Source organism: Girardinichthys multiradiatus, chromosome 13 (assembly GCF_021462225.1).
Source record: "Girardinichthys multiradiatus isolate DD_20200921_A chromosome 13, DD_fGirMul_XY1, whole genome shotgun sequence".
Classification (NCBI taxonomy): domain Eukaryota; kingdom Metazoa; phylum Chordata; class Actinopteri; order Cyprinodontiformes; family Goodeidae; genus Girardinichthys; species Girardinichthys multiradiatus.
In genome coordinates this window covers 20063753-20079894 of record NC_061806.1, presented here as the reverse complement: position 1 = coordinate 20079894, position 16142 = coordinate 20063753, and the positions used below count along the sequence as shown (strand labels likewise).

At 41.5% G+C, this 16142-nt stretch overlaps 1 protein-coding gene across 3 annotated transcripts in view; it reads right to left on the bottom strand.

Annotated features, from left to right (window-relative positions):
* Positions 1–1795: 1795 nt before the first annotated feature.
* Positions 1796–16142, bottom strand: part of calcr (calcitonin receptor) — a 120625-nt gene continuing 106278 nt past the window's right edge. For all 3 annotated transcript variants that reach the window (XM_047384533.1, XM_047384535.1, XM_047384534.1), the window contains exon 22: positions 1796–2979. In XM_047384533.1, the coding sequence (XP_047240489.1) occupies positions 2758–2979 (222 nt within the window). In that variant the 3' untranslated portion in view covers positions 1796–2757. The remainder of the gene's footprint in view (positions 2980–16142) is intronic.

The window sequence follows — 16142 nt, the reverse complement described above, 5'->3', positions numbered from 1 at the left end:
CGGAGAAGCCACCAGGCAGTCAGTCCAAAATAAATACCAACAAACGGTAATAAAGGTTAGCATCAAAGCCACCGTACTGGGTCCTCACACTCACTATTGCATATTTTTATGGAGAAGCCTTGTATGCACATGCACGCTCACACCCAGACTCACAGGTGTTTAGATTCGGGTGTTAACAGATACACAAATGTTCTGTATTGAGAGGCATTTACCACTAAATACAACGTGCACCTTTCGGTAAAATGGCTGGTAATACGAACATTTCTGCAGGTGTAGAAGCAAGCAGGGTGTTCTCTTCATCCTTCTTTCTTTCCTCCATTCTATTCTCCTTCTCTCCCCTTTTCATTTTTGCCCCCCTTTCTCTCTTTCGTGCTCCTTTTTTTTTCCTTTCCATTTCTGTCTCCGTGTCTGTAACAACTGAAATATTCCCAATGCAGTTTCTAATAAAGTTTCTTTTTATGAATATCAAGCAGAGCTTTAAAGCGTTAGCTGTAATGCTCCACTTGTGTAAATCTGTTGGGCTTTTTCTTGGCACTCAGACAACGATTCTGAGTGCTTTCCCGCCGGACAGGACACGGGAAAAAAAAGAAAAAGCCACCGTACTGAATGAAACAGCAGAGATTTTGGAGGACATCAATGCGATGGCCCCTGATCGTGGACTGCTAAGTGAATGTCTCTGGAGACAAAAATCCAAGAAGAAGAGGACAACTAGGATCCGATATGAAAGGTTGAGCATTTATCACATGCTGTCTAAATGGCTAAATGGCGTATTTAGAAATCCAACCAATAAGGAGATAAGGCTGGATTGAAGGATAGTATGAGGTTCTACTCACATCAGCACTTAGCAGAATAGCAAGAAAGCCGGGGTCAACCACATCAGAAAGTCCCAAGATGCAGGCAAGGCAAATATGCCCCTTGAGACAGTTCAGCACTTAATGGGAGGTATAAGATGCAGGTAGGCAAAACATGCACCAAATTCCATAGTGAAATTGCTAGAGTGGTGCGTAGAAACATCTTTACTAACTTTGGGTTGGACATCCAACAATCATAGTGGGATCCACATCAGGGTTGATGAAGAACGAGAGGGTTAGGTTTCTGTAACCAACGCAAAGAGAGGGGCAGTAAAGAGTAAAGACCCAACTTTAAAATAGGAAAGATCTTATACTTTAAAACATTACCTGAAACCCTTTTTACTTTTTAAATTTATCTGTATGTATATGTTGGCAACAATTCTACACATAGAAAATTTTTTGAAAATACATACCTGACTTAGTGTGTATAATCTAGAAACAGGAATATAAAGAAAAGCAGCAACCTTATCAGCTGTTTCTTGAAAAGATTTGATTTTAAATTGAAGCTCTTAAGCTGTTGATGCCAATATAAAAGCATACATTTTCAATTTTGGAGTCAAAACAATTTATGATTACATAAGCAGCTAGAAAAATGTCTTACTACAGGAAACATGAAAAGATAGTTGGCCAAAAAGACCACACTAGAGTCAATAATCAATGTTTGTGCCCTCTTTTGTAAAAGATGCAACTTCAGTAGGTTCTCTTCTGTGTCTGCATTGTGAATTGCACCCACCCAGATTTTATCCTTTCTTTCCCTCTTGGTCAGTCTCACAAAGGGTTATGAAAAGAATCTTTATATATGAACAGAGGATGGAGAATTACTGTTGTGATGACTGAGGACGAATCATAAAGCGGTGCAAGAATGACTGATAAAATCTTTATCAGGTCTCTTGGCTAAGCTGATGGTGCACTCTACTTAACTAAGCAATAGGAACTCTAGTGACTTATAAAACCTTAATATATTTTTATTTTTCTGTCTACAATATGCATCTTTGCCTCTCAGCCCTGTGATATTCAGCATCAGCACAGATACAGCAACTTTGAAACAACAAAGCCGTCAGGAATGCAGCATCACAGGACACACAGGTAGCAGAGTTAGGAATTAACAAGTAAAACACAAACAGAAAATGAGAAAAAGTCATTTGAAAACATTTAAACACTTTTTTTCAAATCAAACAAATTGAACATACATTATGTACACAATTCCAGAGTTGTAAGCACAAAAGAGTGTCTAGAAATTTTACTTCTGTCATTTCATATTAACTTAATGTATGTGGGAGAGCTTAATTTCTGCTTCTGTGCTCCAAGAGACACACTGTATGCTCCTCATAGCTGTGATGGACAAACAGTGCCCTTTGGTATAGGTGAGGCCAGGAATGATTCAGACCCCCTGCTTGATAGTAATAATAATAATGATCCTCATCATTCCATCATTGTAGGTCAACATCATGTAGTTAGAACTGCTACTCTCAATACTGTCACATTCATCACCATCATCACCATCTTCGAGAACAGAAAGCACCCCAGTTGCAGTCATTTATTTCCTCTCCGTCTCCATGAGCTGGCTCTCACACAGAATAGCAGCTTTAGGAAGTCGGCAGACATCATGAGCAGTTCTTCTCTCATGCTGTAGATTCTCGACATCAAAGTTCTTAAAAAAGAGAAAGCAGCTGCTGTTGCCGCTGCCGCAGCAGCAACGTAAGAGTAAAGTGTAAATAAAATGTTTCAGTCTCGTAGCTAATCCTCTGTCCTGATGAGCTCTCTGTCTCCAGACCCGTATATTCACCCCATGCTGAACAAACCAGCCTCTGAGATTTATTCGCTGAGATGAGACAGCTAGACCAGAATAGTTTTCTTTTTCTGACTTGGTGTGTGTCTGGTGTTATGTTCCGGATTGAAGTGTAATCTAAGCGTACGTGTCACCCGATTTTAGCGCCACCAGCTCTGAGTCCTTCGTGTGGCACCCGTTCAGGTGCTCAGCTTGGCACTCGTGGTGGTACATAAAGGCCGGCACCTCGGTGATGGAGGTGGCAGTGTAGGACGTGGAGCGCATTGAGCAGTGATCCTTCCGACGCTGACCCCACTGGGTTTTGTACTGCATCCACTGTCTCTTTAGAGCTGCCTGCACCTGAACCATACAGAAAGAAGAAAAAAAATAAAAAGATTTATACCTTTGCATCAAAAATCCCCCAAATTCAACATCTTTAATATTTTTCATCCGGTCTGCTGTGCTTGAACCAAATTATTCCACCAGACTTCCAGCTTTAATACACAAACCATCATGTGGTTTTAGAGTGAGTTTAGAGAGCAGACACTACATAACCAACATTATGTGAGAATATTAATCAAACGGACACTGATCCTAACTGATGCTGCACATACAGAGCCTTGCAAACATATTCAAACCACTTTTCTAAACTTTTGCCACGTTACAACCACAGATGTCAGTGTATTTTATTGAGATTTTATGCAACCAACAGATTGTGTGATTGTGAAGGGGAAGGGAAAGAATAAATGTTTTTTTACCAATAATCTACCCCGAGTCAGTGCTTTGACAAACCCTCTGCAGTTGCAGTATTTTAAGCAACAAGTCTTCTGGTTTTGTCTCTACTAGCACTGCACATCTAGAGACTGAAAATGCCCCAAAGTATTTGCAAAACAGCTCAAGTTCAGTCACACTGGATGCATAGTTTCAGTTGACAGCAAGTTTCAAGTCTTGAAACTGATTTTCAACTTGATGTATGACATGGCTTTGACTGGGCCATTTTAATACATAAATATGAACAGATTTTTTTGTAGCTCTGCCTGAACCTTTAGGGTGTCTGTTCTGCTGAAATGACAGAGACCAGGCTAAAACCAGGATTGTTCTGTTCTTAACTACATCTTCCTAAACATTCTGACCAGCTTCCCTGTCCTTGCTAAACAACCATTGTCACAGCATGATGCTGCCACCACTATGTTTCATTGTAGGTACAGTGGGTTCAGGGTGATGTGCAGAGTTTTTTTTGCTTCACTCAACATCTTGCACGTAAGCCGAAAAGTAATATTTTGGTCAAACCTAACCTGTCACGCCTTGTGTAGTGGAGGACCCCGGAATGCAGCATGACTGTAAGTACAAGGTTTTAATCATAAGAAAAACACAAACTCACTTGTAAGAGGAGACAGGCATAGCATGATCTAGAGACAAAAACCAAAATACAAAGTTCAGGTTGGCGACCAGGACGTCTCCCCGCGCAGGCACAAAGGTCAGGCGGGCGCCAGGACCTGCAACACAGAGCCCTGGGCGGTTGGCAGCGAAGGCATGGAGGCCGACAGAGGCGTAGGTCGGCCGAGCAGAGGACCCTCGGTCTGGGGGACCCTCCAGAAACTCGGTGGAACTCCGGAGGCTTGACCTTTGCGGTGCCTGGCGAACCTTCAGAGGCTGAAGCAGAGCCTGGCGAACCCTCAGAGGCTGAAGAAGAGCCTGGCGAACCCTCAAAGGCTGAAGCAGAGCCTGGTGAACCCTCAGAGGCTGAAGCAGAGCCTGGGGGACCCTCAGAGGCCAGAACGAGGACAAGCTGCTCCTTGAACCCCTCAGAGACAGGATCTGGCGGTGCTTCCTTCTCGAACCCCTCGTCTCTGGGTTCAGAGGCCAAGACGAGGATGAGTTCCTTCTAGAACCGCTCAGGAACACGCTCAGGCAGCGGTTCGTCTTCGAACCCTTCATTGCAGGGTTCAGGAACAGGACGAGGACCAGTCTCCCAATGACTTGAGCCAGGGCTGAGGCGTCGCCGGGACCCCCGATGACTTGAGCCGGGGCTGCGGCGTCGCCGGGACCCCCGATGAATTGAGCCGGGGCTGAGGCGTCGCCGGGAACCCCGATGACTTGAGCCGGGGCTGAGGCGTCGCCGGGATCCCCGATGGCTTGAGCCGGGGCTGAGGCGTCGCCGGGAACCCCAATGATTTGGGCCGAGGCATCCCACTTCCGACATCCTCTGCGGCATGTGGAGGAGGTGGAGGCAGACTGTACAATGGCGGCGCTCTGGAGACATGATGTGGACTGAGCTGCAGCGGCGCTCGGACGACCTGCGTGGTCAGCTCAGTAGGAGCTTCCTGGAGACCTGGCGTGGACTGCTCAGTAACCGCTTCCTGGAGACCTGGCGTGGGCTGCTTGGCAGCACCTCTCTGGAGACCTGGCTTGGACTCAGCTGCAGCACTGCTCTGAAGAGTTGATGAAGATGGAGGTGGGCGGCAGTAAAACTGCCTTACTGCTGTCTCGTAATCCTCCTCCATCTGCCTGATTCTCTCCCTAAGCTGAGGAGAGGAATACAGGAGACTGGTCCTCCTGAAGCTCTTGATTTGGCGAGCAAAAAACCTTAACTGCTCCTCCAGCTCGTCTGGTGTTCCCTTAGAACACCGGGCAGGAGTGAGCGAAGACGGCATATGCGGACCTGCAGCGAGCCTGGGAGACGGTGCTGTGGCAAACGAAGACGCGGGATTACTCGCTGCAGCCTTTACGTCAGCTGGCAGGGAAACCACCGCTCCGACGCAGCAGCGGCCATAGAGTCCTCCTCGCCGGCTGAAAGGCAGGGAAAGGCTCCACGTCGGCGTTTTCTGCGGCGGGTGGAAGACCAGCAGCCATATTAGGGTGCGCAACCAGGGACGCAGGCGGAGAACGGCACTGAACCGCCTCATGCTCCATCTGCTCCAGCAGTAGTGGAACGGGCAGAACCTCCAGATTGGCTGGCAGATGTCTCATTTCCTCCTCCATCTGCTGCTGAACCCAGCAATCCCTGGCGCTTTCCTGCCTACCGTCCGCGAGGTCCATGTTTGGCGGAAACATTCTGTCAAGTGCGGTGTAACGGAGGACCCCGGAATGCAGACGAGCAGGCAGCATGGTAAGTGAAAGGATTTAATAACTGAACCCAAAAACACCTACAAATCATGACATAACCAAAGCTGCTTATTCCACAGAAGAGTTAAGATGAGCCTTGTGGCTGCTTTGCTAATGCTCTATTGGACCGTCAGTTTAGGTGAATGGCTTAAAGTTATCAGTAAATGTGCTTCCAGCTGTTGTCTAACAGTCTAAAACAATCAGTAGATACACAACAACATATCTTCAGTCATTTCAGTGTCAGAGAAGAACTTGAGATTCTAGTTCATTAATGTCATCTTGCTGTGAGAATATGACACAGAAACCACTTTAGTAAGCAAATGAATCCAATTTATTTTGTACCACCTAAAAATCCATAAGTATCAATGTATCTCTTAGGTTTTTAATGTGATAATAATCTCACAAAAAAGATTCAGCAGGAATAGTAAACAAAAAGATTCAAGGCTTTGTTGGATAGATGGACCAATAAAACCAGAGACGGATTCTTGTGGATTCACCATGCTAAACAGAAAACATGCACTGCCTTATGGAAAATTACTGTAGTGATTAAAATACTTAAGGATGCAACAAATTATTTAAACCTAATTAGGGCACTCAGCAGCTTCTGACTGGTCATGAGTTAACAAGAGACAGAGTGCAAATGTTAGTCTGTCAAAACAAGAACAATATCTCACTGAATCAGATTTAAATGTAAGGAAATTTAAGAATGGTATTTCTGAATCCATAATGTATAGCAAAATATTTATTCTTTTTTGGTCATTCACATGTAATGAGAAGAACTGGTTACAGATGAAAATAGATGTGCAGATAACTCGGATGATTTTCAGCTTAATCAGCACTGAGTCTTGACAAGCTGGTTGTAAAGTTAAAAAGTAACTCTTTTTCTCAGTAAATGCACAATGCATGAATGCTACCAGGTCTGCTGACAACAACACTCTTCAACGTTGAAGTTATTGCTTAGTGAATAAGACCCAGTGTTAGCTTTTTCCAATATCAGTAAGGTGAGCTGAAGCGTGAAAATATAAGTAGCTATTTTATAGAAAGCTGAATTTCTAGGATTTTAAGACATCTCTGCAGTTCATTCAGGCTCTGAGAGAATGAGAGAGAGAAAGACTTAAAGCAGGAAACAGGAAGGCAGAACGTTGCTCTGTTTTAACATTTTGAGCGTTTCGCATCTGACACATGCTGAATTTAAAGATGTTGGCAGCCTTTTAGAAACCTGTGAGTTAAACTAAGGGACCAACCTCATGTTTTAGCACATAAATTAACAAACTTTTTTAATATTGATAGTGATTTTATTTCTTGGCTAAGTGAATGGTGGTTTATCTTAGCCCCTGTTTTCTTCTAATGGGTCCCCCCAGGGCTGTGTCCTCTCACCTCTTTTATTTGTTGTATACACTAATGACTGCCAGAGTCATCAGAGTGGATTAGAACAAAAGAAATGTGCATAGACTTTGGGAAAATCTCCACACCGATCTCAGTTGTGATCAATGACCAAACAGTGGAGCTGGTGCCGCAGTATAAATACCTGGGAGTAGTGATGAAGACCTGAGCTTTGAGACGAAGGTAGAATGTGTTGTAAAGAAAGCACACGAGCGTATGCACTTTTATCGTAAGCTTTGTATTTTTAATGTCAGCTATGTTTTTATGAAGATGTTTTATTCTCGTTTTATTGAATCTGTTCTTACCTTTACTTTTGTCACTTTCCATGAAAAATAAGGTTTTCAATAAAATCGCTGGCATATTTTTTTAATGATCTGATTGACCATCATTCCAGGTCCTTAAAGAAATCTAGGATTCTCCCTTTTACCATCAGATCAGGGATACAAAATGCCATATTGTAAGACAAAGAGACTGAAAAAATCCTGTATCACCCTGATACTAGCCTGATCAATTCCAGGTCAACATTGTAAAAACTGAGAAAAAAGAAACCAATTGTGGTTTCTTCACCAACATTGCTTATTTTCACTTAGTGGTGCTTGCTGCTTATTCTTTCCCATCTACAGAGAGGAACTGGCAATTGGGTCAGACTGTACACAGTGCGTGAAATATAAGGGTTCAGGATGTGTGGTCTGAAACAGACCTGAGCCCTGGAGAGTTTAATGCACGGACTTGAGAATTTAAACAAATGACAAAACTAGGTCACCCGACCTAAACAGACCTTTGCAAAGAGGCAGAGGCAGGGAGGATGAAGTGAGTGTTAGCCCTATGTTGGGACAATCTGTCAAGTTATATTCATGACCCATATGGTCCACTTAGCGATGATCCATGCTATCCAGCATTAGCAGTAACATTTATTTTTACCTCCTAGAAAGGGATTCCACGGACTCATCCATGGCATAAACTTTTTTTAAAATACTAGATAAATAAATTGGTAATTCCTTTTATAAACACATTGCATCCTTGTAATTTATGTAATAACCAAACCAGTTGGGCAATTCAAATTGATATGTTGCACTAAAATCTGCCTGTATTCAACAAGTGGTAGCAAAAGAAGCATCTGGAGGAAGTACAATCTTCATGTACAAGTTATACTTTTTGGCATTTTTAGGTTTATATAACATTTTGCTATAAATATTCCTTCTGTCATTATATTCAGTCGTGCATATACATATACTATTTGCCACAGGGTCTATACTGCAGTGTTCGTAACTAAAAGCTGTTTGTTGGGACAACAGCGAAAAAAATCAAACATTAACCTTCTGAGTTGGCAATGGAGGTGATTAAAGAGATGGGTTGGAGAGTAGGTGTGAAAGGAGAGGCAGCATGAGGAGAGCGATGAATGTTTTGTTCGGTAAATGCTCATGGTACATTCCATTAACCTCGGAATAAAGACCTGGGAAGTTGGAGTTTATGTCATCTCCCATTTATAGTGCTCCAGTTTCCTGCTTTTTTTTATGTGTGTTGCTAGTATGTTGCAATGACAATAACACTGTACTACACAGTATTTCATGCATATAAACAGTGTTGAAACATCTTATCTTGTAAATACTGAAAAGTAGTACGTCCGACTAAATGTTACATAAATAATAAAGAACGTTTCACTACAGGTGATGTGAGTGGCAGCCATCTTGAATGTGGACGCCTAGATGGTAGTGTTGCGCCGACTCCTATTCATAATTCTGACTTTCAGTGGAGTCCCAGTTGAAATTTCCTACTCTGAGGTTGGAAATTTCAACTTCCAAGTACAAATGGAATGCACCAACATTATAATGGTAAGTAGAGGATTGGATTATGGGATTTAAGGGCGACTCATCTTTGAGGTCTATATTATAGAACCATTTAGCTGCATTTTTCAACCTGTAAAACAGCCAGTTGTTTAGGAAAAAACACACATTGACTTGACACTAATTGTTCAACACCAATACTATGATCCCAGTTTGAATTGTATGGTTTGGAAGAATGGTAATGTTATATTTGACTCTCCGTGTATGACTAGCAGTTTTTGGCACATGATTATGACTAAAAAACAAAACCATTGTGCTACTGTAGTAAAACAAATATTCCTAGTTCTTGGTATTTTTTTTATACCAGAACAATTTTATGTTGCCTCAAAAGTCTTAGCCCTGCTACGTTTGCAGGGCTGCACTTTTAGTGTGGAACAGACACGTCCCTTTGTAAAGATGTGTTTAATGAAAGGCATCTGTGCAAATATGTCATTCACGCTCATGTCATGTTTTGTGGGGACATGTTCACACTAATTAGACTCCATACCAGAGCAGAATCATACCAGAAGCTCAATGGTAACCAATTTGTTCTGAACCACACACCAATACTAGTATGATTACTGTGGGTACATTACCACACAGCGATGTAATGATATTAATGGAGTTACTAATTGTCATAATGAGACAAAAGAACAGCTGAGGCTTAAAGCTTCCATGTAGGACGTCTTGGTTGATGACACAAACACAACTTTGGAGCTGTTTGTCTCATTGCCCTTACTTCACAATGGAGCCATTGATGAAACAAGGCAGGTCTGTGTAGTTTGGCCTTGAATTAAAAAAAACTGAATTGAACCCAGCCCCAGAAATCCTTGTCCTGATTAAGGGAGCATGAATTGGTCATTATGCGGGTGAAAAAAAAAACAAACCCTGCTGGTTCCCTTGTGACAGTTTGTGTGCTTGCCCTTTAATCATATGCACCACACATTGTTTTTACTCGACAAATCATTAACGTTGTTTCAGATGACTCTCCTGGCTGCTCATGTATGAGCTATTAGCTCATACATGTTGATTTAGCTATTAGCTATGTTACAGAATGAAGGCACAACACCTTCCTATTGAGTGCTTAACTGTTTTAGCTTTTCTTTTTATGCACTTGTGCCCTCTGCTTCGCAAGCAGCTAAATATCTACAAACAATATATCACCATCAGTTTGATAGACAAACTGTCAACAGGACATCTTTTTATTCCACAAAAAAAAAAAATCACAGAGACAGCTGAGCTCAGTTCACATTGCAGTATTCCTACCTTTTGAACAACCACATCATTTACTGCATAATTGTAAAAGGGTTAAGAAAAGGCAACATGATTTTCAATTTCTCTTTTGTATTATAAATAAAAAATCCAATGGATGACTGTATAAACAAACATGCTTTTGTCAGCTGATCAAAAATTGTCACTGCCAGGACCACCTGATGGCAAAGCCAAAAAGCTTGCTGTCTTTGATTCTTGATTACAATAAGCAAGGCCTCCCACAACGTGTCAACACTGCTGAGGTTGGACACAGTAAGAAACTCATTTTGAATTTCTTAAAAGATTCTGAGGGTTATAGAACAAAACAATCTAGTGAAAGCCCCAAAAATCGTCAGGATTCGATTGGCTGTCTTTCAAAACACGGGACGATCCTCGACCCAAATTAAGGCCACTGGTAGTTCTGCAGCCCAATAACTATCAGACAGAATCTTTGAGGGAAGGGTTTCCAAAACAAAAAACATCTTCAAAGGCCACTTCTCCTTTAATGCCACAAAAGTGCCCATTTGGACTTTGTAAGGGAGCACAAAACATGGGACATAATATGGTGGAAGAAAGTTTTATTCTCTGATGAGAAAAAATTTAACCTTGATGGAGCTGATGGCATGACAGTGAGCATGACTGAGGGCTCTAATCTGTGTGGTGATGACTGGCTTTTTCAACAGAAATGCTGCCGTTTACAATGACCACCTGACAAGAGACTTCTTCCAGGAGAATTACATCACTCTTTCGGACCATCCTGCGTGTTCCCCTGATCTCAAGACAATTGAGAACATTTGGGGATGGATGGCAAGGAAAGTTTAGAAAAATTGAAATCAGTTCCCGACAGTGAATGCCCTTCGTAAAGCCATGTTCAACGCACTGTTCCCACTGGACTCCTGGAAACACTTGCATCAAGCATGCTTAAATGACAGTTTGAAGTGATAAACAAGAATGATGAAGCTACTAATTACTTATTCCTTTTCTGACACTTTGATTTCTGTTTTGAGGGAGTTTTCAGGTTTTTTTGAGCTATGGTCTTCAACTTTTGATCAGCTGATGAACAGCCTATTTAAGTAATTTTTTTTATTTTCAATAAACTGCCTGCTCAAAATTTTTTGTCTCTTGTTTCCATGTCTTCATTTAGCATTGTGACATTGCGACATTCGATGTTGAGATCAGCGCTCTGTGGGGTCCATACCATCACTTCCAGTAAGTCTTGTTCTTCTTTACGCTGAAGATAGTTCTAAATAAGCAATTTGTAAATTGATAAAAATAAACAATAATCATTTATATTTTTGAAAGCATTCTTTTTTACAGCATTGTTTCACACCTGCCTAAAACTTTGCACAGTATTACAGGGGTTGGACAATGAAACTGAAACACCTGGTTTTAGACCACACTAATTTATTAGTATGGTGTAGGGCCTCCATTTGCGGCCAATACAGCATCAATTTGTCTTGGGAATGACATATACAAGTCCTGCACAGTGGTCTGAGGGATTTCAAGCCATTCTTCTTGCAGGATAGTGGCCAGGTCACTACGTGATACTGGTGGAGGAACGCGTTTCCTGACTCGCTCCTCCAAAACACCCCAAAGTGGCTCAATAATATTTAGATCTGGTGACTGTGCAGGCCATGGGAGATGTTCAACTTCACTTTCATGTTCATCAAACCAATCTTTCACCAGTCTTGCTGTGTGTATTGGTGCATTGTCATCCTGATATACGGCACCGCCTTCAGGATACAATGTTTAAACCATTGGATGCACATGGTCCTCAAGAATGGTTCGGTAGTCCTTGGCAGTGACGCACCCATCTAGCACAAGTATTGGGCCAAGGGAATGCCATGATATGGCAGCTCAAACCATCACTGATTCACCCCCATGCTTTACTCTGGGCATGCAACAGTCTGGGTGGTACGCTTCTTTGGGGCTTCTCCACACCGTAACTCTCCCGGATGTGGGGAAAACATTAAAGGTGGACTCATCAGAGAACAATACATGTTTCACATTGTCCACAGCCCAAAATTTGCGCTTCTTGCACCATTGAAACCGACGTTTGGCATTGACATGAGTGACCAAAGGTTTGGCTATAGCAGTCCGGCCGTGTATATTGACCCTGTGGAGCTCACGATGGACAGTTCTGGTGGAAACAGGAGAGTTGAGGTGCACATTTAATTCTGCCGTGATTTGGGCAACTGTGGTTTTATGTTTTTTGGATACAATCCAGGTTAGCACCCGAACATCCCTTTCAGACAGCTTCCTCTTGCGTCCACAGTTAATCCTGTTGGATGTGGTTCGTCCTTCTTGGTGGTATGCTGACATTACCTTGGATACCGTGGCTCTTGATACATCACAATGACTTGCTGTCTTGGTCACAGATGCGCCAGCAAGACGTGCACCAACAATTTGTCCTCTTTTGAACTCTGGTATGTTACCATAATGTTGTGTACATTTCAATATTTTGAGCTAAACTGTGCTCTTACCCTGCTAATTGAACCTTCACACTCTGCTATTACCGGTGCAATGAGCAATCAATGAAGACTGGCTACCAGGCTGGTCCAATTTAGCCATGAAACCTCCCACACTAAAATGACAGGTGTTTCAGTTTCATTGTCCAACTCCTATATATATATATATATATATATATATATATATATATATATATATATGCTTTTGAATGTTTTGAATGATGGGACCCCAGCCATGTGTTAGAACATAGATGAACATGGACTCTGAACTTTACAATAAAAGGCCGGCATGAACTTTTCTGGAACTTTCAAAATAAATCACATTAACCTACTTCCAGTTCAGGCCAGGAAGAGGAGTCAGAGGTGAATCTCTGGACAAAAACACCAACATGTCGTCCTATACCACATGGATCTCCAGAAAAACAAGATGGAGAGACATAACGTGTGAACGTCTCCTTGCGGCTGAAGGTCTTAAACTTCTGGCCACGTATAAGACTACTACCTTCAAGAAATCTTTGGACCCAACGTGACTATGATCCGGCGGCCAAGTCCCCGCCGATCCTGTACAACAATGGTGAGTAATGATCTGCTGTTCGAGTACCCAGCATTCATTCATAAAAAGGGGGTAATTAAGACAAGTGTGACTTCTTTCTTAAGTCACAGAAGCAACCAAAATGCCCCAGCAGCTCTAATTGAAGTGGTTTTCCCCACGACCTGGAGCAAAGGTATCGGGACCGCAGTTCGGCTGGTTGAATACAACCACCCTTCCACAGCTACGAAGAGTAGCTGCAACGCTAGTCCCTTGTTAATGACCACATGAGGCTGGATGACTGGGATGACTTCGCTCCTCAACTCATCGCCCCAGGAAACCTTTTCTTTAGCAAGGTTGTGTTTTGGGCAGAGAAATAAGTTTAGGGTGAAATAATATGAATAATGTTAATGAAGTTTGTTTTTTGTTTGTTTTGAGAAACTCAGTTATCTAACTGCTAGCTGACTAGCTGCTCAGCTAATCTGGACAGTTCATTGAAGCTAATTATGTATTCTGTGTTGCGTTTTTAAAGTTAAGACAAACTTAATTTAACACTAGAACTCCCAGAATTCAAATTCTACTAGAACTCCCAAGCCCGTCAATTTGACGGCGAGCATTCTGGATGTGAGGCGGTGATGACGTCAGAATGCTACAGGTTTTCTTACACGCTATAAAATTATGGTTTTGACAAGAATTAATAATAGTATTTGATCAAAACCTTTTATGTTTTATTATTATTTATAAATTGTACTGAAAAATAATACAGAGTAGTGGGTACATTTTTAAAAAAAAGCTTTACTAATCTGACCAAAAGCTGGACAGCTCCATGTTACGCCCCCCTTTCACTTCGCGGACATAAACTAGTGCTAAAAATGCCTTCAGCTCATCCACACTCATGTCCGAGGAGGAATCATCTCCTAAAACTCTGCGGGCCTCAGCCACCTGTAGCCCTGAACATGGATGAGCAATTCGGGGTCCTCCAAGCAGGTCTGGGCATCTTGGATGTGGAGCTCTGTCAACGCGTTCTGGCTCTGACGCCTCCCTCTACTTTCTTCCTCCCCTACCACTTTCCATACAGTCCCATCCTTTCCTACCTCCTCCTCCTTCCCAGGTATGCGCTCGTCTTGTGATGAAAACGCTGTAAAGCGCAGAATAGATTGTTGTTACTGGGCAACTATATCTATGACCTAACTTATTGTTTATTTCTTTTTCCATTATTAGTACCTTGTTTTTTAGTTTCCCTCCTGCCAGTGAGCTGGTTTGCTGTGTTTATAGCTGGGCATTGGGCACCTGGCTCGTCTCCCTGTCTCTGAACCTGCGCTGATGGTGGCATTGTTGCTGTAGTTCATATACTATTAGTTTACTAATCTATAAACTATAGCCTAAAATGCTAGTCTTTTACTTCCTTGAAATAATGCGCCACAACCTCCTGCTAATGGGACGACTCGTGTTTTTTAGCCGGGGGAGGCTCACTCTCTGACCCGAATTGAATGCTGACCAAGAACCGTCAGAATCCCTCTTGACCCCAGAATCACAGTCATGTAATTTTTTAAGCATTTCCAATGCCTCTTGAGCAGAAAATATCCTTCTGGAAGCCATTTGTAGGATGCCAACAATCTCCTTCTCAGACTGCGTTCTAGAGTGGCGGTTGCTAGGCAACACTCGCGCGTATACTCAGCCGCGGGAAAAAAATATCAATGTTAATAATAGGGTCGTCAAAATAGCGGCTGTGGTAGTTAGAGGTACTTTATTAACTTTGTTGTTTTTTAAAAATAGAGACATAGGAATACACAAGACAGGTTTAGAAAAAGTCAGGATGCCAGGAAGATAAGAGTTTTAATAAACCAGAGTTATGGCATGTCAAACTTTCAAAACCGTCAAATTGACGGCCCTGGGAGTTCTAGTGTTAAAGGGTGGTTTTTTTAAAAACAGATCAGCCATATTGTGCCATCAACGCTCATGCATTTTAATCCTGTTATTAATGGTATTTCAAAGGTACGTGTTTGACTTTAAAGGAGTGGTAACAAGCTATAAGTTTCCTTTGTTAGCTCCAACTGCTAACGGCAAATATTGCCTTAAATATTATTTTAATATTGCCTTGATAATGGTTCCTTAAATATTACTGTATTAAATAAAGAAAGGTAATTAAACACCATTGGGAATTAGTCATCAAGAAAGTTAGTTTTATTCAGCAAATCATATTTTGAAACAATATTTTACTAAAATAATGTTTTATCTGATGTTGCCATGATTGGTGATTTGAAGGTATACCAATTATTGTCTAAGTTAGTTCTAAGACAAACTTAACTTCATTTCCAGATTCTTTAAGATAATCCATGGTTCTCAAACATAAATAACATTGAATGGTAATGTTGCATCACTCTTTTGGTCATGGTTTTCAACCATCTTTGATTCACTTATATTCATATTGTACATAGTCCTTGGTCCTCCTTATTCTTTCATGTTGCTTGGTAGTTTAGTGAGATTGTTCCAGTATAGTAAAGAGTTTGTTGATTGAAATATGTTTGACTTTGAGTGGAGTTATTTTTGTTAATACATTCTTGTATTTTAAGAAATTGTGTGAATTATATATGTATAATTAATATTCCATGTGTGTGCAGAGTTTTGCTGTTCAGTAATACCAAGGCTCGTTTAACCCTTTTCTCCATGCCACTCTGATACCTCTGATACCACCTCCATATTGGGCTGGTATTCACAGCACCAAATTATTATTTAATGAAATATTAAATAATATGATCATAATAATTATAATTATTTAAAAAAATAAAGTGACTGGTAAAAATAGATTATGACAGTAATTTTTTGACCCTGTCAGTCAACATATATATACCCTGTTAGTCAAAACATAAAAAATTGGTTGTCTGACTTATGTGTCTCTCTATATATATATTCACACATTCAAGAGCTGTGACCCAAAAAAAAATCTGAACATGTCTCAGTTGA